At 46.3% G+C, this 24,447-nt stretch overlaps 2 protein-coding genes across 4 annotated transcripts in view; one reads left to right on the top strand and one right to left on the bottom strand.

Annotated features, from left to right (window-relative positions):
* PSENEN (presenilin enhancer, gamma-secretase subunit) overlaps positions 1 to 16,295 on the bottom strand; it is a 205,973-nt gene extending 189,678 nt beyond the window's left edge. Inside the window, exon 1 of one of the 2 annotated variants that reach the window (XM_069604868.1) lies at positions 16,169 to 16,295. The gene's annotated coding sequence lies outside the window, so the exon portion shown is untranslated. The remainder of the gene's footprint in view (positions 1 to 16,168) is intronic. The other variant, XM_069604869.1, reaches the window with a different exon arrangement.
* A 469-nt stretch (positions 16,296 to 16,764) lies between these two features.
* Positions 16,765 to 24,447, top strand: part of U2AF1L4 (U2 small nuclear RNA auxiliary factor 1 like 4) — a 112,965-nt gene continuing 105,282 nt past the window's right edge. For both annotated transcript variants that reach the window (XM_069604866.1, XM_069604867.1), the window contains exon 1: positions 16,765 to 17,004. In XM_069604866.1, the coding sequence (XP_069460967.1) occupies positions 16,961 to 17,004 (44 nt within the window). In that variant the 5' untranslated portion in view covers positions 16,765 to 16,960. The remainder of the gene's footprint in view (positions 17,005 to 24,447) is intronic.

Below are 24,447 nucleotides of genomic sequence, written 5' to 3'. Positions count from 1 at the left end.
ATTTTTAGAATGCAGCAGTGCGGAACATGGAAACTAAATGACTGAAGTTCTTTGGTGCTAACGGACAGGCTGGGGAGGTGAAGGAAAATGCTAAAAGGGTTAGAATATGGGACCAATGAACCAATGAAGCGAAAAACTATACGTTGACAGGAACAGCTGACTGGAACTGCGGTAAGCGTCAATTGAAGGCAATGATGACGCGAAGCAGGGAACTCTCGAGGGGAGGGGCTTAAATAGGAGCAGGATGACAACCACTAGACAAACACTGCTCATCTCCCAGAATAAGCTAGACGGCCATGTATAAAAGTCAGGAAGTGACATCAATTCCCCTCCAGTGCTCCGAGTTGTTTTTTTATGGCCCAAGAATTATACATGGAAGACCACTTCCTTTTAGAGTCAATTAGGGAACCTTTTCCTGTGATCATGACAACTATTCCTTGCAGAAGTCCCTCCAGCAATTGATTCCTTCAACCTCTGGTTTACCAATCCTCAAACCCCTCACCCCGTCAAAACGTACCTTGCAGAGATCTGGACCAATGCGGAGGTGGTTCACCCCCAATCTCAAACCTCTCAAAACTCTCAAGCACCGGCTTGGACGGGCCTGCAGCGCGGACCCTTCAGCTCAAAATAAAACCAAAACCACCCTAGCAAGGACAACCAGAATTTACAGATCGGAAATCAGAAAAAGCAACACATCATTCTATGGGAACCGAATCCAAAATGCTTGCAACCCAAGTAAGGAACTACATAAAATCATAGCAGAATTCAAATCCCGCTCATTCTCTCGCCTGTCCACTGCAAGCTCCCAAGCCTTATGAGACACACTCTCGCTCCACTTCTATAATGCCGCCAAGGAAAGACACAACGCCATCATAGGCAAACTAAAAATCCTACCGCCACTGCCCACTCGCCCGTAGCCCCCCGCTCAAACCCCCATTCCCCACAATCACAATCTTCTTTTGTCTCTTTCTCTCCCATCACACACCAAGAATTCCTCACGCTGGTAGCAGTCAGTCGCACGTCAGGCTCCCCAGAAGAATCCTGGCCACCCTCAATGCTTAAAAAAATACTAACCTCCACCTGTGCAGGTAACGTCGCACATGCAATCCTTAATAACTCACTCACATCAGGATCCTTCCTGAAAGCCCTAAAAACATCCTACACCACACCCATTCTAAAACAAAAAAACAACTCTTGACCCACTCCTCCCCCAAAACTACCAACCTATTGCTTACAAACAGCTTGGCCAATCTGCTGAAGCCAACAACCTCCTAGATGCAGCACAATCAGGTTTCAGACCATTAAGGAGAACAGAATCCTCCCTAGTCTCCATCTGGGACAACCTAAAAAGAGCAGCCGAAGCAGACGGCTGCACGGTCCTCATCCTGCTAGACCTTTCCGCAGTCTTCGATACCATTATCACTCGATTCTATTAGTCAGACTACAAACACTCGGAATCAAAAGCACAGTCCTTATGTGGATCTCTTCCTTTATCTCTAACCAGTCGCAAATCATGCTCCTCGACCAGTTCACATCGATATCACGTCCAGTTTGTAAAGGTGTCCCCCAATGAGCGTCCACGTCACCCCTAATCTTCTACTTCTACATACAACCCATTCCCACAATCATCCGTTTGTACAACCTTACCTGCTACAGCTACGCAGAGGATACCAAGATCATTCTCAAAATCCCAACTCCGAACGCTCTGGCAGCCTAGACCTGTCATTGTGCCTCTGACATTGAGCGCTGGATGACGACCAACCACCTCATCCTCAACCCTGGTAAAAACCGAAATCCAAGTCTGCGGGAAAACTTCACTCATCCCCCCAACCAATCCCATGGCCCAAACCACTTGGACAAGCACCGGCACTCTCCAACATGGTTAAAAAACTTGGATGCAAATTTGACTCAGATTTATCCATCACCCAACACCACCAGCGTATCCAAAACCTGTTTCTTCCACCTATGTATCCTCAGGCAGATTTTCCCTACCTCACCTATCCCTACTGTTTCTCGGCCATCACCTCCATCATCCTTTCCCGCCTAGACTACGCAAACTGCCTCTACCTAGGAGCCCCGTCATCCCGGACCAAGGAAACTCCAAAAAAATCAAAAATGCGGCAGCACTCATGCTCATTAACCTGCCCGCCAGAGAACACATCAGCCCTACCCTGAGAGTCCTCCACTGGCTCCCTATTGCCCGACGCATCACCTTCAAAGCCATGTATATCACCCATTGGGCACTCCACAAAATCGTCCCTGAATTCCTCAGAGACAAAATCGTCCCCTACCAACCTTGCAGGAACCTCAGATCTCGCACTGCACATCGCCAAGTGATACCACCCTACAACTCCATAAGGCTTGGTGGTTCCTCCTTCTCCGTCCAAGTGCCAATCCTCTGGAATTCTCTTTCCTTACACATGTGCAACACTGAAAACCACCTGAAATCTAAGAAGGCCCTTAAAACCTGGCTCTTCCCAATACTCTCCTAATCCACTGCACCCAGTGAATACACCACTAATAAACTCCTGCATCAATCACAACTCAGGGGCCGGCAGCTCTCGCCTGACACACCACCACATATTGCTCAACAACACTCCCACCCGACAAGCATTCCAGGTAAGCCAGCAGCTTTCTCTGTGGCACACGCGCAACATTCTCACTGCGCCCCCGCCCGCCGATCCACATGAGAGATGACTAGCAATGAGATAAGTCGCACAGGGTAGACCATCACTAAGTAATCACTGCCACTGTTAACCTGCATCGCTCATTCAGGGAAGCTCTTGTTAAGTAGAGGGTGACACGTTATGTACACACACACACGCACACACGAAATCTTCTGTAATTTTAGATGTGTTTATTTTATAAAGAGAGTTCCCTCGATACCATCGCTCCGATGTCGTCCTCTTCCCGTGTGTCCCTGAATTCCAGAATCACACGAAGAGAACGTCATCGAGAGCTGAGGGTTATGAAGGTTCTACTAACCTTCAACATCATAACAGCTCTCGACACTAGAAATTTCCCACTACAAATGTATTCCCAAATCTAGGTACAACAAACCATCGATGACTGTTATATTATGGAAACTTACTGTACTATAGGCTGAAACTTACGGCCTTGTTAAGTCTAGGCCCCCCCCATGCAGGATTCTCTAATCTAGATGTAACCTCCTCCTTTGTTTAATATATGATGAGGCCTACTGCAGTTTCAAACCAGGGCCTCTCTCCAACTATACAGGATTCTCAAATCTAGGCATAGCCTCCGTCTTTGTTCACCATATGCTTAAACCTACTGCACTGTGAAACATAGGCCTTTCTCCCTGTAAAGACGCAGGAGTGGGGTGGTCTGTACTTCCGCTCTCTATATGGTAGAGGAGGGGCACAGAGGACCCCTGCCAAGATTCTCTATTATTGGTACGTGGTCGAGCAATCAAGGTCTAGCTTCTCAGGAGGTGATGCAGGCTGGTTCTTAAGTACAGTGTAGTCCCCAAGCACCCACAAAGGAATGTCTGCACACTGCATCGGTTAAAACACAGTCTTTATATAATATTCAGGGTTATATACAATATCACGATAACCCACTTTGTACTCGGTTATCTAAAATGCAAATATATACAGTTTCTACATGGTACCACAATTACTATTAGACCTCTTTGAAGTGCATCAACTGTAGGGATAAAATGGCACACAAATCAAGGTGTAAAGGAAACCAACAGTAGAGAAAAGAGGGAAGCAGTTGATACGAACAATTGGCAGAAATACTGGTCACTACCGTTAAAACACAGCTCTGTGTGGAGATCCCCCCCCCCCCGGTCAACCTGTAGAATAAAGATACAAGCCCAGTCCATATATTGTTCACAAGAGACTTCCCAATAGTTCTGCAACCCCAAAGTACCTTGGGTTGTAGCGTTCCTCATCAGGGAATCGACGGCCCTTCTTGAGTGTCCTCCCTTTAAGGCAGGAGTCACAGGTCATCGAACGTCCAACGGAGAACAGGTCGAGCTATGACAGTGAAGTGGCTGCTTCCTTCCTAGTGGTGCTCGTTGACGGGGGAAGTGTAAACGACCTGCAAGGAAGAGGTGTGCGGGGCACCTCGGTGTCGATAGTTCTGGACCGTAAAGAGTTTGAAGAACTGTGGCCCAGCAAGGGCGTCGAATCGTCAGCGTCTCTGTGGTCTTTAGATGGCGGGAAACCCACCGGTGGATGCTCCTCGGCGCGTCGACGGTCAGGCCTTCTCCAGCAGGATACAGCGGCGACGATGCGGACAAGGGCGTCCTTGGATCAAATGAAGTTCTTAGGCAAACGAGAGCACAGCTGCTCCGGCCGGCGCCGGCAGTCATCGACAGTTGCGGACAACAGTCCGGGCGCTTCTCCTTGGAGTTCCGCAGCAGTCCCCGTCTCGGGTCGGCAGCCCGTCGAAGGTCTGTCTACCAGTGAGCTTTGGCAAAGATCAGCTGGTGCACGATGGTCCCTCGTAGCTCGGGAAGAGGGCACCTTCCAGGTCCTCTCTGGGTCAGTCCTTGGAGGCACAGCAGCTTTCAGATTGTGAAGGAGAGCAACAACAATTCTTCTCTTCCAGCAGGGCTTCAAGGTCAAGCTTCAGTTACTCGTCGTAGTGGACTTCAGCTTCTGAACACTATTCCTAGCAGTGAGAGGTCCCCAGATATACTGTTGATCTCCCATTCATTCCGCTGGGTCACACTCAAGCATCCAATCATGACTAAGGGCATTCATGCAGGCAGGAAGCCAATCAGGCACACAGTGCATTCAGGACATTCACTTCTCTCCAGACACTCACAACAAGTTATGTGTATTAGGACAAGTACCGAGCCATTTGACACCCCATACTGCATTCATAACGGTTTCGGGCAGGGCTGTCTCAGTCATTGTGTCAAACACCAGATACTAGACACCCACAACATAGAATGCGTATTCGTCACACACTCCATTCACCCAGGTCTCACCCACAGGCGTACACACAACATACGGTCGTTGAGAAGGCTCGAGCCAGTCTGGTCGGCACTTCTCCACACTACCATATATGGAACTTCCACCCAACAGCCAGTCAGGGGGAAGGGACAGAGGCAGGGCTTCCCGGGACTTCGGGAAGATCAAGGTAACAGGTGATGGAAGGCAAGAGGCCACAGGGCCATTTTGTCTCAATCAGGAATCTACCGATTCCAATGACAGGGCCTGGGCATCCCAAAATGGAGGACGCTCAGGGCACCAGTCATTTCAGCACGGAGCTGCCACCAGCCCGTACCCTGCTCTGTGGGTCACACACAGGTGCCCAAAAACATACACTAGGGGCACAGGGTTGTACCCCTACCCATGGGTGCCATAGCGGTATCCCATGGGTCTGTTCACCAAACCAAAAGAGAGAGCTGCACCGCCAGGAGTCCCACATGAACTCCTGCGCGGAAAACACAACAGAACACACGATAAAAAGCAGTAAAGGACAAGGATACGGAGGCCCTGTCCCTCCGATGCATTTCCAACATCACACTCCCACTATACAGGATTCTCAAATCTAGGTGTAGCCTCCATCTTTGTTTAATATATGCAGATACCTGCTACACTATGAATCCTAGGCCCCTGGTATAGGACTCTCAATTCTAGACCTAGACAAATATTGCCCCAGTCGAGCAATCTTGCAGCCTACGGTACATATACTTCACACCACTAGTGTGGACACAGGCCACAGGCACGGCCAAGTATACATGCATGATAGAATACGGCTATGGCTAAGCACATCCGGTCTAGTTTCACACATAGCTGTCCAGACTGAAACACCTGACGTACCTCAACAGCTCTGCCACTAGCATACAGCGACCACCACCCGAAAGGAACCCGGTATAGCTTGCCTCACAGACTACCAACAATAGCAATCTATCTCTAACCCTCAACAGCACCCACCCATGCGTCTGACCTCTTTGGCTACTTAGTCGAGCCTTGCCAGCGACCCAAGTCTTAGAATTGCATTATGCACACATGCATCTCCAAAGCTAAACTCCCTAGAATTTCACACCACATCCACTACTGTCACCAAGGGAGTTCCAACCAAGGAGAAAATCACATTGAGGCCACACAAGTGGGGAAAGAGCACTATATAAATAACCAGATACAATACAATACAATACTTGATTCTTAATTTGTCTTTTTCTCTTTTCTCTAGAAAAGAACGGATTCTCCCGTCAGTGCTCTGGAGTTGAAGTGCGCCGGATCTCCAGAGGATGCCCCTGGAAGAACCAGAGACCTTGGGACCAAAAAACCCCTGGACCGAAAAAGGGGGAGAAGATGGTAATCCCAGGAAGGAATTCCCACTTGCAGAGGATGCAGGCCTGTTTTAGAGATAATTTGCTGGACAAGAGCTTGATTGGAAATTCAGCGACGGGCCATCCCCTGACGGCCAGTTGAAGTGATTAAAATTTTACCTCATATTTTATTCAATTAATTGGTGGAAAGGTTGAACTCTCACTTTGGATTTAAGTTAAGACATTTTAAACATCTTATTTTTTATTATTTTCACAAACATTTCCAGGATTGGACTGATGTCACTGATCACAACTACATGGACTCATGGCTGTTTTGAATTTAATATTTGTTTTAATTATTTATTTATAATAAAATGTTTAAAAAAGATACACAAAAAGAATTCTTAAAGAATATAAAGAAATCAAATCAGAGATCACTAAAAAAAACAATTAAGGGGATCAAGAAAAAGAAAAGAAAAAACCAAAAACATTTTTTTTTAAACACACACACACACACACCTTTGCAATTGCGTTTTGTTTGCTTCATAGCTTTTTACAAAATTGTTTATTTATGTTTGTGCCCAAGATCACATATGTGTAATGAAGCCGGAATTAATGCGTTTTTTTGCAGTGATTTTTCGGTGGGTCACAGCAGAAAGAAAAAGGACAGAGTGTAGGGAGGGACGACTTCACATTTCAACAGGGATGAAAATTGATCCCAGTAGTGAGCAAGAGTGAGATTCATGTGGGCGTGCATAACGCACGTGCCAGCTAAAAGGTTTTTAATTTGGCATAGCCCAACATGATGTTAGCATTTTGCTCCACATCACAGTTATGGACTGAGATGTAATGAACCAAAAAACTAACAATTATTAACACCTAATCTATATCCCTCCAACCACTAATATCCCCTACTGATATTCAGAGCAAGTCAGTTCTTGATTTTTTGGTGTACAAACTTTGGTGCAGATTGATAAACTGAATGTGCAAGGCATTTGGGCTGTGCCAGGTTAGCTTGGAATAAATGCAAGAAATAAAGCGTGCAGAATTAAGGCTGCGCTATGTTTGAATGAAGACGCGATAAGTTAGAATTGTGGAATGTGAAATCCGTTTTGCTGTAAACCGGCTTATTGTTTAAAAGATTTTTAAATCAGGAAACCAGCACAGAGATGTAGCTCTTTGCATCCGTTGCTGCAGCCTGGATCACGGTCTGAGGTGGCAGGCAGAACACGTGTTTCTTCTGAGCTTTCCAAAGGGATATGGTTTTTGATGAGCACATAATGTCACCATCAAAGGCAGGCTTTTTTTTTACATTTTCTTTAAGGTAACATACATCAGCATGCAGATCTACAGGGTTGGTTTAAAAGGATTGTGCAGTGATGTCAAAGGGGTTGTTCTTTCTGGGCTGTTTGGAGCGTGCAGCCCTTCCTGGTGGTGTGCACGCTCTCCATCAGAAGAGTTTGGCCGGAGCTGTCCTAAGCATGCAGGGGAGACAGCAGATAAAGGAAGCCCCAGTGCGAGTGCTGTCGAGAGGGCTGCTGTGGGGGTGTTTCGCAACAGTCGATCTGAGGGGGAATCAAAACCTTGCTGTGTCCGGGCACTCCCCGACCCAGGAATACTCTAGGTGAGCATAAAAAGTATAAATTGAGGTGTGTGTAGTTTTAAAATCACATATGAGGATATCGATTTTGCATGAGTTTGTACATTCAGGCATCCCAAAGTCTGTTTGTTCCCCACTCTACTGAAGTGAAGTGTATTTCCCAATGTGAAATCAGTTGCCAAAAAATAATAATTGCAAAGGATAGAAGTTACTGCTCTCAGGGCCAAGTGTCTCGCGGTTGTTGCATAGTGTTCTCTGCCAAGTTAGAGGTGGGAGAAAGGACTACAGTAATTCTCAGAATTTCTGGAGGGATCATCGGCAGGGTCGGGAGAGAGCAAAACGCGTGCTAAATATTGCTGCTGGAATAGTACATGCATTGCATCATTTTAACAGATTGTGAAATCAGCATGGGCAAATGAACAAAGGTACTGTTTTATTCATGAATATCAATTACTGCTTGCAAAAGTACTAAGCTAGCCTCTGTCTGTTTATTATGTGTCCTGGTTATTTGTGGTAGCATACAGACAAGTGGGAAGCAAGTGGTAATTGCATTTTATAGCAGGCAGCATTTTGCTGTATCACATGTGGTAAAATAAAAAACAAAGTTGGTCATTGTAAATTGTGTTTTTCTAAGAGGCTCTGAATGAATATTCATATTTGGTTTACATGGTAAATGTATTCTGAGATACTGTCAAAGGCATAATGTGATATTGTAAATAAAATAGTGCAAGGACATGAAATCATAATATAGAGTGTACTAAGTCCAGTTTTGGCTACCGTTAGTGACCCCGGTATAAGAACAATCATCAGGCAGTACTTAGGTATTAGTATTTAGGTTCACAACTACACAAAATACCCAACCACTATAAAACTACAAAAACTTACTGGCAAGATATCTCTAACAGACCTTAAACTGTACTTTTTATTTCATATTGTTCATGGCCCCGTTACTTACTGGTAATCTTCATTACTCCTGGTCCTAATCTTCCTTATCACAGTACTTACATGCAAGGTTCCCCATCTCCATCTCAGGAATCCATTCCATCTTTTAATTAACACCCATACCTGCCCCACCCCTGCAGAGAGTACAACACTCCCCCACAACATGTTAGTTTCAATAACCCCTAACACATCATGGAAGGTGTTTCACTACGCACCAGGGCAGGCAAGGAGAGGAGGGTCACTGTGACGAGGAAGAGCGGGGCTAAGAGTAATTAAGATTGCCGGTAAGTAAAGGTCATTACCTCCAAATACCTCTTCCTCATCCCAGTACTTACTTGTGAGGCATACCCAAGACAGTAGTGAAAAATGGATCCATGAACACAAAAACATACACCAGCCAGTGTGCAGTTGCACAACCCAATCATAAACTTTCTTCCAGAGCACCACAACAAATCACCCACGAGTCCTAGTCCCAGCACTAAACACCCCATCCCCAAAGGAGGAAGACCCTTGCAAATGCAAATTGAGGCAATAATATCTGGCAAACGTATTTGGGTCGGTCCTGCTAGCCCCTGTGCAGATCTCCTGGATCGATGCTCCCCTCGCCTCCACCGAAGATGCTGCCATGCCTCTTGAAGAGCAACCCTGAACAGAAGCCGGCAAAGAGACCTATGCACCAGAATAGGCTATGGCATTAGCCTGCCTAATCCACTGGCTAATCGTAGTCACTGATGCCTTAAGGCCAGGCTTCAAACCCTCAAATGTCACAAACAGACTGTTAGACTGTCGAAAAGACGCTGTTCTCTCTAGGAAGACAAAGACAGACCTTTACACGTCCAATGTATACCACTGCTCCTCTTCAGGAGAGGTGGAACTGGGAAAGAAGGACGGCAGCACAATATCCTGTGCCTGATGGAACTTCGAAAGGACTGGAGGAAGGAAATTTGATCACATCTGAGAACAAGAGAATCCAGAAGAACTTGCTGGAACTGAGCCATTCACAACAACGCTCCAATTTCACACAGACTCCTTGTCGAGGTAATGACCATCAAGAATACTGTTTTCCATGCGAGAAACTTGATATCAATGGACTCCATTGGTTCAAAGGGGGGATTCCTGCAAAACCAAGGGAAGGTCACAAATAGGAACACCAGCACACACCATGGATTTAGACAAGAGGGAACTTTTCAACAGTCTGGACTGCCCATGTAAGGAAGGCATGGTATCAACAGTAAGACAGACACAAGTGACCACAATTTGAGGGTGTTAATTGAACTTAAAAAAGGGTTTGAAAAACACCTATCTAATCCTAAATCTACAGATGGGAGCAAGCTACGACCATCAAATAATAAAAACTTAGTCCTTGTGGTGTCTCATCACAATAAAAGGGCCTATACTAATAAATGTGTTGCCAGTCCTTACCTCTAAATATAAATAGTGCTGGGAAACAATGTTATGAAGAAAAAAAAGGGTTCACAAATGATATGTCAGGAAGTTCAGGCTGTTAGCCTCCCTTCCCCACGTTTTCAGCATGGGACAAGGCAGAACACTTGAGCTTAGCACAGTCTCTGGCTTATCTAGCACGAGGATACGGTTCAATCATTAGCATCAGGGCCTTCTGTGCCCAAGTCTTTTTGTCTTTAAAAGTCTCTTAATTCAGAGGCCCTGATGCAACAAATAATCTGAATGCGGAAAATACCTTATTGTTTATCACATGTACTCACCTTCTTAGGCGATTCGCTATTCACCTAGGGTCCCCCTCAGCCGAGCTCAGATCCTTTCACCACAAAGTTCTCACCTTATTTATGCATCCAATTCCTCATTGGATATTCTTTCTCGGGTGACTCAGTCGATCCCCCTCAGTCGGGCTCAGATCCCGGGTATCCCTAAGTCGGGCTCAGATCTCAGACCCCCCCCCCCCCCCTTGGTCGGGCTCAGATTCCTTTAACACAATGTTCATAACTTTACACAAACCGGCTTTAACCAAAATCTTTTCGTTGATCTCCCTCCGCCAGGCTCTGGCCAACTTCCTATAGGATTTCATCAACTATCAAAGACTTTCAAATGTGCACAGGGGCTTTGCTTGACCCATTGCAGGACCACTTCGATTTCACAATTCTTTACATGGGCTACCTTTCAGCTGGATGCCTAGTTGTTGTAGGAGCAAAGGTAAATACCACAGCTCCAATCTATTCGCCTTGCCTTGATCGACACGGGAGAGCCCTAGGTATCTGTGACACACACTACAGCGTTGTTCAGCCTGGATTCCTGGTCTTACCTATTCTCGAAGGTTCATGAAAGTAAGTCTTCCGTTGAAAAGGTCAAGGGCACTTCCCTCCTTGCAATCCCCTTTGGTTTTGCCGTCTTTCGCCTTGTATTAAACTGCCATCTTGGAACCGCTGTTCCTTGTGTGCTTTGCCTTGCTCAGAGTGTGCTTTCCTGCTCTGCCTTTCATCCATGTGGGGAAGTGTGATGGAAGTCAGGTGTGTGTAATGGTCAGCGATTCCCTGACCCTGCTGGACCATCGTATTGGGACATGTCAGGTATACGGCTCAGGTGTTAGTCCGTTTTCTACCACAGTGAGCTGTCCGTGAGAAAGTGTGTTGGGAAAGGGAAGCGGGGGGTTGAGTTCCTAAGTATCATATCTGGAGTGCCCGGGAAGAGGATGCCACTTCTCGCCATCCAGTGTCCCACTTCCACTCCCCCTCCCCACCCCCGAGGACCCCTCAGCCAGGTGATCCTCCCGCACTGGTCGACCCCCAGGAAATGGATACAAAAGTGATGGCCGTGTCCTGGCCACCTGAATGACAGATCCCCAGGGACTAGCGGGTGAGACATGGTTTCTCACACCACCTACTGGGCCCCAACGGATGACACTGCCAGACCAAAGTCCAAGACATCCTGCAGAAACTTCAAAATCAGAGGTAAAGAACAGTGAAGGGCTCTCGGACTTCTAGCGCACCACCACGCAAAGTTCTTCCAATGCACCTCACACACCTTCAGAGTCATGGGACGCCTGAACTTCTGAAACGCCATCGCAAATTGTGAATTTAAGCACCGTCTGCGCAATCCCTGCCTCTCAACTTCCAACCCCTCCCCCCCGATTCGGAATCCGACAGGCAGGAGGAGCCAGGCCCACCGAGAGTGGGCAGGGAAACGAGGGCAGGAACCAGCCCGGAGCCACAGCTGGGTCGAGAAGAGGGTATTAAGACTGGCGTGGCCACACCAGCACCACCAGTGCCACCTCTGACCCAGAGTCACAAATCTTCAGCAGCACCAAACTTCTTGGCAAGCAGTGGGATTGGAGGAAATGCATAAAGAAGCCCTGTCTCAAGGCATCCACACCACAAGCCCCCAGAGAAGGGAACCTAGAGCAAATCCGGGGCAGTTGAGCAGCCATTGGCAATGCAAACAGGTCCTCCACTGGTAACAGGAACCTCCAACAGATCTTGCCGGTTGCTCTCTGCCCAACATCCCAACCGGAATGCCAGAGACTCCAGGCGATGAGACTTCGTACCACCCTGTCGATTGACATATGCTAATGCTGATGTATTGCCCGTCTGGACCAGAAGAGCCAAACCTCGGATAGAACGGGAACATGTTTTTAGAGCTGAGAAGATCGCCGCCAGCTCCCTCCAATTGGGCAATTGTGAAGCCTACATCATCGCCCAGTGCCCCTTAGCACTCTGGGCTCCAAACATTGCCCCCACCCAACGCCACTGAGTAGGTAGTAACAATGTTTGGTAAGGGATGAACCAACGGAGAACCATGTAACAGATTGGCCAAATCCATCCACAGCTTGAGCAGAAGCTTTAGATCCCGGAGAACGACAATCTGCGACTTGTACATCTGGGAATCTGTCCTCCAACAGCAGTGTAAGTGAGACACCGGCAGTCACATTTGAAGTCGTACCCACAAAGACACATTCTGCCATATGACCTTGTACCCAGGTAACTTCCCTGTCCGTAACCAAGTCCTTGCTCAGCAGAAGCCCCAAAAGACCAAGCAGACCATTGCGGTCTATTGACAGCAGAACCCACCCCTGTGCGGTCCACCAACCCCTATATGTTGTAGATGCTGAGAAGGTGTCCCAATTGATCAGGAACCCCAGAGATTTCAACAATCAACAGACGATTACCCGCTCCCTCAACAGTTCCCTGAAGGAAGCCTTGATTAACCAGTCGTCCAGGTACAGAAACACCTGTATCCCCCTGGCATGAAGGAGTGCCACCACTGGACGCAACACCTTTGTAAATACGCAAATATGCAAAAAAGGTAGCAGGCACCCCTCTCTCGAAAGAACATGGCATGATAACCTGTTCTGTGGTTTTTACCCACCGTGAGAATCCTCTGCCATCGCTTTTAGCTCACTGTACTTTTCACAAAAGAGGAATAACCATTTGCATATCAGTCTTTGTCCCATCCACAAGGGCAGTGCAGCACCGAAATGCCAGGCAAGCCTCCTTTGAACAAGAGTACCAACAGCAACCCCATACAACAGCAACCCCATACACGTGTTTCAGCCTTGTTGGGCCTCATCAGTGAGGTGGAGCTGTACCTCTCTGAACACAGCGAACAAGGGGTAAACGTCTGGGTTCCCCCAGGTAACCAACTCCAAGTTCCTTACAAAAATGCAAAAAAAGGTAGCAGGCGGCCCTCTCTCGAAAGAACATGGCATGATAACCTGTTCTGTGTTTTTTTTACCCACTGTGAGAGTCCGCAGCCATCGCTTTTTGCTCACTGTACCTTTCACAGATGCGAAATCCATTTGCCTATTAGTCTTTGTCCTGCCCACAAGGGCAGTCCAGCACCGAAAGGCCAGGCAAACCTCCTTTGAACAATCACAAAATAGTCCATAGGCGCCCCTTTCCGAGAACGAACACGCCCCATTGACCTGTTCTTTGGGAAGGTACCCACTTGAGAGTCTGCAGCCACACTTTAGATCACTGTACCTTTCCAAGGAATAAATTAGTTTTCAAAAATTGATTAGCAGAGTTTGCTAATTAATTTTTTCTTGATTAGCAAACAAACCCATTTGATTAGCAATGTTTTACTAATGTTTTAATGCCACCAGAAGATAGTTGTACCCAGGATATAAAATGGGCAACAATAAAGCAGTTTTGTATACCGCAGAAGTAAGACATTAGTGAGATAAGTTAAGGCTCTGTAAAATGGTGCATGCCACCACAAACCCACTTTAGTTTGGTACACTGCTGCCACCCAGAGGCCAGCCATGCACAGTGAAACCTTTATTTGACATTTACTGCAAACAAAGTAAAGTTAAATAAAAGTTTCCAACATCCCCTGCAAATGGTACTGGCCCTTCTTAAAATTTACTCGACTATGCGAGTGGGGGAAACTACTTTGCGAACCCTGGGTGAGTGCCTGTAAAAAAGTTAGCTAAATGAATGGACACAAATAATGGATATGATAAAAAGGCTCTTAAAACAGTTTGGCCAGCTCTCTCTGCTGCAGGTGCAAATATATAATGCAATCATAATCATAGAGCAAAGTGAGCTCTGGAGGCCAACTACGTAGTGCAGTTTTGCAGTAGGTCTGCAGATGTCCAGACTGGATGAAACTATTGATCGCTACTTTAAGTAAATATCAAGTTAGCTTTGTGTAGTCATTACGTAAAAGACTAAGCAGAGTTGATGGCATAGCAGGTAGGGAACTGGGCAAACTAGCCAGAATATTGTAGTTTGCTGCCATTTCACTTTCAGGGTAGCGGGTATAAACCAACATGGTAAGATAGAATGTCAAGGAGTATGGGATCAGCTTATGGGTTGAGCACCAGTTGCAAGCTCTATGCAACCAGCAAGCCACAGGACTAGGTTTGCCATCAAAACATTTGGCCGCGTGGTCATGTACATTTTCAAAAGCGTCCACTCATTAAGATGATGCATCTTCCCCTACAAAATGAAATCTAGTTGACACTGAGATTTCGATACACTTCACTGTAAAGCATGGAGACAATGCAGTGTTTTGCAGCAGCAATACTGTAATTATGCATTATGTAACCTACATTTTTAGAAAAGGAATTGAAAGCCGTTTTTAAACAATAACACATACTGGTCTTTGGCAGGATACAGTCAGCTTAACAGTATTATCCCGATTATTTCTGGTTCGTAATTATTTGAAAAATAAAAATAAAATGTGTGTAGCACTCCCACACAGGCCTGTTGGCACATGAGTGAAGAGGATGATTACAGATGCAATCTCTCTCCATTAGCCCCTTTGAACTTGCAGTGAACAGAGAAAAGAGAGTGGAGAAAGCTTTGATGGCAAGAGAGGAATGCAGGGTGAGCTATGCATTACTTGAACAGGGTAACTTAAATAGTTAACTTTTCTACACAAGTGCCAATTTAATTAGCAAACCTACAGGATTGCATAGCAATTTGCTCTGCAACACTGCTTTCGCAGATGGGAATTTGTTCAACCAGGCCTTCTGTTTAGCAAGGGGCCTTGGAGACCATCACCCTTACCCCCTCACCACCCCCAAACCCAGCACGGTGTGCAGGGAAACATACAGGTACCCCCTCCAAGCCCAGCAGGGAAAGACAAACAACGGTGCAGCAGGAGGCTCAGCCACCCACCTAAGATTCTGGCAGTAGGCATGAAACAAAAAACTAACATTTTGTGGGGTGGCAGAGTAATGTACTCTTCGGAGGGGTGGGGCAGGTTTGTGCGTTATTTAAATCATGGAATGGATTCCTGAGGTGGCGATCGTAAATCTCACAAGTACTGGAACGAGATAGAGGAACGTGGAGGTAAAGCTACATCAATTACTAAACAACTGTTGTTGAGAAACGTCTTCAGAAGATTGCAACCTTTGGTTCTCCAGAGGTTTTAGACTAGAGGTCCCATGAGCCCTAGCCATTGACCATACTGGTTACGGCTGATGGAAGTTGAAGTCCAAAACATTTCCAAAAAAACACCTTTATAGTTTTACTGCACACACAGAGCTCTCGGGTTTTCCGTGGCCATCCAATTGTTTTTTCTGATTAAGATTCTACAACTTCTAGTTTCAAAAGGGAACAATTCCACGGAATAGCAGTCGTGTTCACCAGCTAAGCTCAAATATAAAACACAACATGTTCTTTTAAGCAAAGTGGCGTCCAGAAATGCTGGCCTGTATCATATGGGAACACTTCAAATTAAGAAACAGGATGCTCAAATTCGAGGCTAGAGGTTCATACGGAAGTAGAACGGCTGACGGGGCGGCTGTGGTTCAGCGAGGCAGCCAGGCTCAACACAGGTTCAGCCTTGTTGATTCTAAGGCACGAGATTAAGTCGAAATTCTAAGGACATCGGTTCTATTAAATTGGGCGCGGGAATGTATACACAGCTAAACCATTAATTGATACACTCACCACCAGTCCAGGGATTCCTTGGCTACTTCTAACTGCGTTTGCGCACAAATACGGAAATCAAATCCCTGTCCTGAGTTTTTTTTACGCATGCGCTTTTCGAAATCTCACCACTAACTTTACACCGCTCTTAATCAATAACTTCCCTATTACAGAGGCCACGTATCAAACGCTGCCTTATTTTCGTTTTAACGTGTCACCACCACTTAATGTTTCGGGTAAACATTAACATTTCAAAAGCACTCCATTCCCCATTTTCGACAACACGTTCCAAGATGGCGCCTATATCGACAAACACTAATCCACTTCGCATGGTCTTAATATCATGGACACAGAAATTGCCGATGCCGTTTACGAATCGACTTACATAGGGAACCTCGCAAACCTGTATTCAGCCCTACCTCTTATGTGACAAGGTAAAAGTAGTAACTCTTTCCCATAATAGGAAGTAATTTCCCCATAATTCCACAAAGTAGTTATGTGTGAAATTCAGTTATTCTGGTTATAAAGCTTACAGTTTAGGCGTTCTACTATATGTATTGCCATCTCACCCGTTTACTTTTCCTACACCCAAGATGTCCGTTGTTTTACGTTAGTGTGATGCCATGAATCGGATTTTGCACGTTCAAGCTTTTCTTTCCCACAATGCATAGTATTTTCGCTAAACCACTCAGAATGTGTGTAATTTTTAGTGCGGCCTGTCGGAAGTGACGACAGCGGACGCTTTTGTGACGCTTATTGGAGCCGGAAGTACCTGCTCGGTTTTCGGCGGCGGCGCGGAGCGGCACTAGGAACATGGCGGAATATTTGGCATCCATCTTCGGCACCGAAAAAGACAAGTGAGATTTTTAGCAGGGAAAGGAGGTTCTTGTGGTAGCGGTGCTGTGGAAGGGTTAAGGGGCAGAGCCATGGGAGGTATTGGGGCGACCGTCGATTATGTGCGCATGACCGAGAGGCCCTATTGGGGGTGATCGTGGGTTTGTAGTTTGAGTTAAGATATGGGGAGTTGGCATGGGAAGCTAGAAGTACTCTTTTATGGGAATATTTGAGTCGCGGGAGGCGGCTGCAAAGTGTATCTTAGGATAGCAAAGGACTTGTATGAATGTTGGGAGGAAGAGGTTTTTTATGCGATAGGCATTGAATTGAAAGGGCCATGGCGAAGGCTTAGAGATAAACATGATCGAGGCTACTGGAGTCTCGGATGAGAAACGAGAAAGACGGGCAACACTCTTCTTGCCCAAGTGGTTTTGAGGTAAAATTGATTACCCCTTCTAGGACGGTGTTCCCCTTTGTTTACAAGTCCAACACAGTTTTTAAATTGGTCCAAAACAAGTAGGCTCACCTGTACATAGTGAACGAACACATAATGGAACCTTTATGATTAGAAAATAAAGTGCGGTCTAAGTATTCAACGTTTATTGGGTGTTTTCTATAACATGCACACTTGCGATACATCTCTATACAGGGCGGCTAAGGGGAAACGGGGAAATTAGGCGGACTATAATCGGATGTTTGAAAAGACGGTAGTGGGGTGAATGAGTTAGTTATAGGGAGAGAGACATGGGTACAGTATGTTACATTGTCACACCACAACCACAAAACTAGGTGGTTATTTGTTTTGGTGCCGGAGGTGGTATCAACAGCCTCTCATCCCTTTGCCAAAGATGGAAAAACTCTTGGAGCCATATTCCCATGTCATTAAATGCACTACAGCACTTTCAGGCCCTGAATGTGTCCATAGTTCCATGTGGGCTGCTTTCTTGGTATCTGGGCAGTGGTGTCGGCAAACCTGAGGTGATTCCCTGTGCCAAACCTCGCTGAGCCAGTGTACTTGCAATGTCTGGTCATGTGGTCCTTTGGTGTGGCACAATCGGTAGATGTTGTGTGGAAAGCTTGCAGACTCCAACTTGCAGACCAAAAATGTATGTGCCGGGCTGCAGAAAGGAAGAAGCATACCTCGGTGCACCCTCTGACAAACTGGCCTGCCGCCTGACCCAGGCACACAATGGACTTTCCATCCGTGCCAAAAAATAGCCCACATCCGAGTGTCCAGTGCCTCCAAAAATCTGCAGGGACCTTGCCAACCCTTACGCAGTATCTTCTGCCCCTATTCTTTACCAGGCCCTACTTGCCTCTCTCTTCATTTCCAAAACCCAAGACATACTTGATAGCCTTGTCTCCCTCTTCCAACTCAACTACCCTCATTCGCTCCTGTCTCCACTGAAAAAAGTCACCTGAGTTGTCAACTACATGAAGGTCTCTTCCACACAGGTTGCCCCATGCTTTTGCTGATCTGCAACCACTCCTTTGCTACCCTTGTGCCCCCCCCCCTTTACAAAAAAAAACTGCAGTCCTGCCCAGCCAACTACCGACCCATTTACATTAACCCTTCTTGGGGAAATGGCTCGAAGTTGGCCCTCCCTCAACTCTCATACCGAACTTCTTGACAGTACACAGACACCAGTCTGGATTCTGAGCATCCAGAGGCACGGAAACTACTCTTCTGAACACCCTTGAAGAACTGCTCGCATCCCTAACTCCCCTGCTGTCCTCATTCTCCCTGATCTCTCTTCGGCTTTCGACCCAGTGAACCATTCTATCCCGATAAAGTCTCCATGATAACCTGTTTCTCGGATATGGCTCACCTCCTTCCTCATACACCATTCTGGGCCCTTTCTATCCCCCCAACACCGCCTCTACCTGCAGCATCCCTGGCTCACCATTTGCTTTTCTCTGCCGGCACGCCTTATTTCCTCCTTTCCCCCCCAAATTCCAGTGATACGCTGTCGACACACAACTCTTCTTCAAGCTTCCTACTGACGCCCTTGCACCTTCCTCCGTCCCTGACTGCCTCTCTGCCATCCAGGCATGATGCACTGCTAATGACATCTGCCTCAATAACAGCAACACAGAGATTCTCCCTATTGGGTCCCCTGCATCCCATTTCTTCACCTCAATCTGGCCTTCCTCTATGGGGCCCCCTCTGTAGTCAGGAATCTTGCAGTTCTCTTTGACCCCTCCATCACCCCCCACCCCCATATTCTGGACATTGTCAAGAAGTCCCACTTTCAACTCTTCCTTCTGAAAGGAACACTACCCTTCCTCACCTTCCCCCAGAGACTCAATGTGACCTGTGCTCTGGTTCTCTCCAGGCTAGACTATTGCAATAGCCTCCTTCTTAATCTTGCTGCGTCCACCCTGCAACCCCTCCAGCCAACCCAGAATAGGGCAGCAAGACTTATCCTTGACCTCTAGCCCAGGGACTGCATCTCTCCTGCCCTGCTAAGCATTCACTGGATCCCGTTCTCAGCACAGATTCAATTCAAATCCCTCTATCATCCACAAGGCTTTCTGGGGCCGGGCACCACTCTATCTTAAACACTTACTGACTAAATGCTCCCCTTGTAGACCCTGCGTTCCCCTGGCACCAACTCCCTGCGTGTGAAGCGGTTTGCTAAACAGAGCTGGTGGGAGATCACTTTTCTCAGTGGGATCCCTCTTCCTCTGCGGCTTGAGCAGGACCTGAAGTTCTGAAAAAGCCTCAAGACCTTTCTCTTGACCTCTTCCTTCTTGTCAAAACCAATCCTAGAGGAGTGTGTTGACACTCATCCGTGAACCACAGAAGCCGAATGAAGTCGACCCTCCCCCAGTGGTTGACACTCACTCACTCTACCACGTGGCAGCCATTGGGGGAAAGAGGGTTAGGAAGAGGTTGTGGACGGGGAGGGGAATGTTGGGGAAACCGGATAGAGGGTTAGGGAACACCTAAGTTGGACAGGATGAGGGACGTAACCAGGAAAAAACCCATCTCTGCCTAACATGAAATAAAGTACCAAGGAGTCTAAAGTAAACACTGGTCAACATGTCCTCTTAATACTGGACACTACTACACAACTACTAAGGTTCCAGCACCTCTTAGTACCTTCTTGCTACAGGTACTCCTAATGCTATGGTTACATGAAATACATATTATGCAAGCACGAAATGAAACAAACTCATGGGAGAGTATCCCAACATGAAGAACAGAACATGTGGCCCTATGGGCAAGCAGTAGCACATGGACACACACAAAACATACATGACCCAGGGGTCTGAGCAACAACATTAAACATAGCACTGTTTTCAAGAACCCACACAATGTAACTAGTTCATGACACTAGCGCTCAACCGTGTAGACTGTCCTTTTTGTCAGGGAAATGCCCTCACATGTACATAACACCAAGAGTCCCTGTTAACTCATTGTGAGTGGCAATTTCTGAGTTCACTGCTGCCAAATGCAAGTACACAACAAAGAAAAAACCCAACCAGCACCTATCTGAATGTCTGGGAAGCTCGGAAGCCTTCCCAGATGTTAGCTGATGACGCCGTAATGGCAGCACGAGTCAGACTTCCACCGCCTCACGTTCTGTGCCGCGTTCAGGAAACAATGCAGAGCGGCATGGAAACAGCGCGTAGCCTCGGTTCACTGCTCTTCCGTAGTTCAAGTTGCTGCTTGACCCAGCAAGCAGGCGTTATTCCGCGAGATCCTCCGACATGGCTTCGCCTCCAAACCCAAAATAAGCCACACCTGCCGTGCGCCGTTGAGCCCTGATAGTCTGTTGCTAATTACAGACAGCTGCCTCAATGTGCGTATGGCCAGAACTACACAATTCCCAAAGACTGCTGGGTAATGTAGTTTTTTTTTGTCATATATCTTTTAGGCGTCCTGAAGACCATGACACCTTTTCCTCCTCCACCACCCCAAATTCCTGACACTTCTCCTCCTCTCTTCCCTGCTAATAATACAGTAGCGTGACCGATGTGCAGGGCCCTATGTTATGTTACTTTGCATTTGTATAGCACCTTATGTATCATTGGTATGATCTCAAGGCGCTGGTAGGTTGAACGTCCCTGGGAACTGTAGTTCAAGTCAGTAGAGAGAGTCATAAGGTGCGTGGGTGCACCGGATATGTGTGCATCTGGTGTGGCCCTTGCATGATAGCTGCTTCTTGGCAGTGGTTGTGGTGGTTGCGAGGTCAGTAATGTGTTCATTCTGGCGGGTTGATATCCAGACTGATTTCTGGCTGCGTTAGGCCTGATGGGATGCCTGGGCTAGTGGTGTGTGCTCAGCTAGCAGTGTTTAATTAGGATGATGTGGTGGTTGTTAGTATGAGAACAGCTATACCGAATGTGTCATAATGGTGTTGTATAGGAGAGAGTAGGCGTGTTAGTGTGATATGGTGGTTTCCAATACGACACATGAGATCGGAGATCCGTTCCATCCACGGAGTGGAGAGATTAGGGGAACAACTTTGTTATTTATAACGTGCTGAATACCCAGAGGTTTCTAAGCGCTGACCCGGGGATGGAACCGGTGGTGCTCCGTGTCGTCTTGCTTCCAAGGTGAGCATGTTGCCCCTGAGCTGTCCTCCTGAGACAACCCATAAAGGTTGGGAGGGTTAGGTGGGTCCTCGACTGGAAAAGGGAGGGGATAACATGCCTTGCATGTGTGTACCCCAATCCCCAACGACCTTCCCTCGCTTATTGTTTTGCGAGACGTGAATCTTTCTAAATAAATATTTTTAAAAAAAAGAAATGGGGTTAAGATTCAGGGGAATCTCCAAAGGTTAACACAGGTAATTATTGTTTAGCAAGTCGGGTACCAGCAGGAGCAGAGTAGTTCATACTTTGATTCCATGTACTACCGATACAATGAAAAGCAATTCATAAAATGCTTAACAAAATAGCCCACAGCAATGCTAAGAATTCAAGCATCTCCAAATCTCGCATTCTCCGCGTTGCAAGAATGTATGTAACATTGCAACCCTGCACTGTTATTATAAAACCTCAAGGCACCGGTCAGCAAGCACCCACAAGAAAAAGGCATTTTCACTAGAAGACCAACCAAATTAGGTAGTTATTTAACCAGTCACCTTATTCAGTAGGGGTGAGCTGTACCCCCGGAAGTAGATTGGACCATAATTACCAGATGCTGGAAGTCAAGAATCGGTTTCTTGAGTAGGGGAATGACAATAACATGTTTAAAAGAGGAGCAATACAAGTGGCTAGGGAGAAGTCAAAGTGAGGATAGACTAGGGATAAGAGCAGAAGTATCATTCAAGTCAAATGAGCGCCGAGTGGGAAAGCTGAAGTGAGTTGGATAGAGGCTGGAAAGGGGGTGTACCGGGAGATGCATAGATGCAAGTGGAGCGAGATGTGGAACATACTTTAGTGACTTTCTGTCCCACCTCCAGATAAGGTGCGAACTAGGCCTTTTTACGTATGAAAATCTTGTAAATATGACGGCTTTATTTTTCTGTGTACATTAGAGCAGAGGGCAGTGCAAAGGTCAGGTTACTTGACACACACCAGAACACTTGTTTAGATTTTTATCTATGTGGATACAAGCCATGGATAAAATCTTCTGAACAGAATGCATTTCTCTGAAGCCTTTCAAAAAGAAAAACTGCACACTGTGATTAAAGGAATGGTTTATTTCCATTCAGCTTCTGCTGTGTTAATGCTCATGGAGCAAACAGAAGCACTGTGCATGTTTATTTTCCTAGCATTTTAGGATTGTATACATTTTCCTTAAAGCATTTTTTGGTTTACAATTTTAAACTTTGTTTACATTTAATTTTCACAATAATAACCAAGAGATAATTTAGTAAATGTCTAAATCAAGGAAGGAAAAGACAGAGAAAACAGAAAATGAAGGAGAAAAGGGAGAATAACAGAAGAGGTACTATAAAGGATGTGAGATGGTTGTCAAATCGAAGTTAATACACCACACAGCTGTTTTTTCCCCTATTCCACCCCTGATAGAAGAGCTACTCATTCTGTACTTCATGAGCATGTCTGAGATATCTTTTAAAAAAAGGCTAGTAGTGCCAATGTCACAGCGATTCTGTTCCCTTGGATCAAGAGATCCCATATTTCTTTTGGCGTCCTCGTAGAGCAATCGTTAAGATAAACGCACCTGGGCAAGTTTCTAAAGTCCTTCAGTGCCAACCACTGATCATAACGCGCATCTGAGTTTCCAATGGCCCTGGCCAGAATCTGCATGAGTAATTAGGCTCACTTTCAATCCGCCATCTGTTACTTCCTTGGTGGGGAATAAGTTAGAAACAGAGTTAAATGTTAAATTTGAAAGGTATTTGTACCATGCACCGTCACCAACGGAGTTGGTCCCCAGGCGCTCTGGTGGATCTGCACACAATAAGGTTGGATGGGTTAGTAGGTGAAGCGGGAGTAGGATAGTGAGAGGAGTGGTGTTCTGTTGGCAGCTTCAATTCGGTATACACCGGTTGCTGAGCTTTGGTGCGAGTATCGGATCGATGTCAGTCCTCGTGTGTTGTCGGTGTTGCTTATGTGTTGTTGAAGTGTTGTGAAGTGCGTGCAGGTTGTTGTGTGAGAGATGGTTGTGAGATTTGAGTGAGATGTCGGCAGAAATGCTGAGTTTTTTTTAGTGGGTTGTATGAAGTTTAACATGTTAACATTCGGAACTCCGAGTGTGGCGCTCGCCAAGCCTCCCAATCTCATCAGGGTGGGCAAAGGGGTTACGCCTGGCAGGATTTTGGATTGTGTGAGGCGCTCCCTGTGCTGTTCTAACGCGCTCTGTAGGTGTTCTAATGCTGATGGATTGATTAATGTGGGTTGGGTGTCTATTCTCCTCCTTGGGTGCTGGGATGGTGTAGTGGACTCCTCTCACAAACTTTGTCTAAATAGAAACTCCTACTGTTGTCTGAGAGCAGGTGATGGAAATGTATGTAGCTCAGGGTCTCGCCTCTTTTTCCAACTCTTCCTATTGCTCCTCCTGTTTTGTGAAGTAACCCGCTCTTTTGTGGTAATCCAGTCAACATCAAATAGTTTATTTTTGACGTACCCTGGTTTCTCCGTCAGTGTGTCTTCTGACAGCCAAATTTTGACGTATTGCTGAAAATATGCTTTTCCACTCTAACAATGGTCTTTTGTTGTATTTCTCCAGGGCATTATTCAATGCTTCAAAGCCTCTATCCCCAGGGTTCAAGCATTTTCATAAAAAGGATAGTGTTTTCCACTACATGACTGCATATGATGTCAATCCTAGCTCTCTGAATTATTTCAACTGGCTGTGCGTTTGACATATCAAGAACTCTTCTCCAAAAAATACCCTCAGCTTGTCGCCAGGCTGATCCGGCTAACAGTAAGAGTTTCAGCGCTGTATGAAAGTATAAGCATTGCCTTGTTTATAAAACTCAATAACTAGAGATAAAGAGAACTTGAAATACCTCTGTTTGATGATTCTGGCTTAGGTGGCCAAA

This window comes from Ambystoma mexicanum, chromosome 1p, assembly GCF_040938575.1.
Source record: "Ambystoma mexicanum isolate Mex_15411 chromosome 1p, UKY_AmexF1_1, whole genome shotgun sequence".
Taxonomy (NCBI): Eukaryota; Metazoa; Chordata; class Amphibia; order Caudata; family Ambystomatidae; genus Ambystoma; species Ambystoma mexicanum.
Note: the sequence above shows the minus strand (reverse complement) of the source record. Positions and strands in the feature narration are given on the sequence as shown.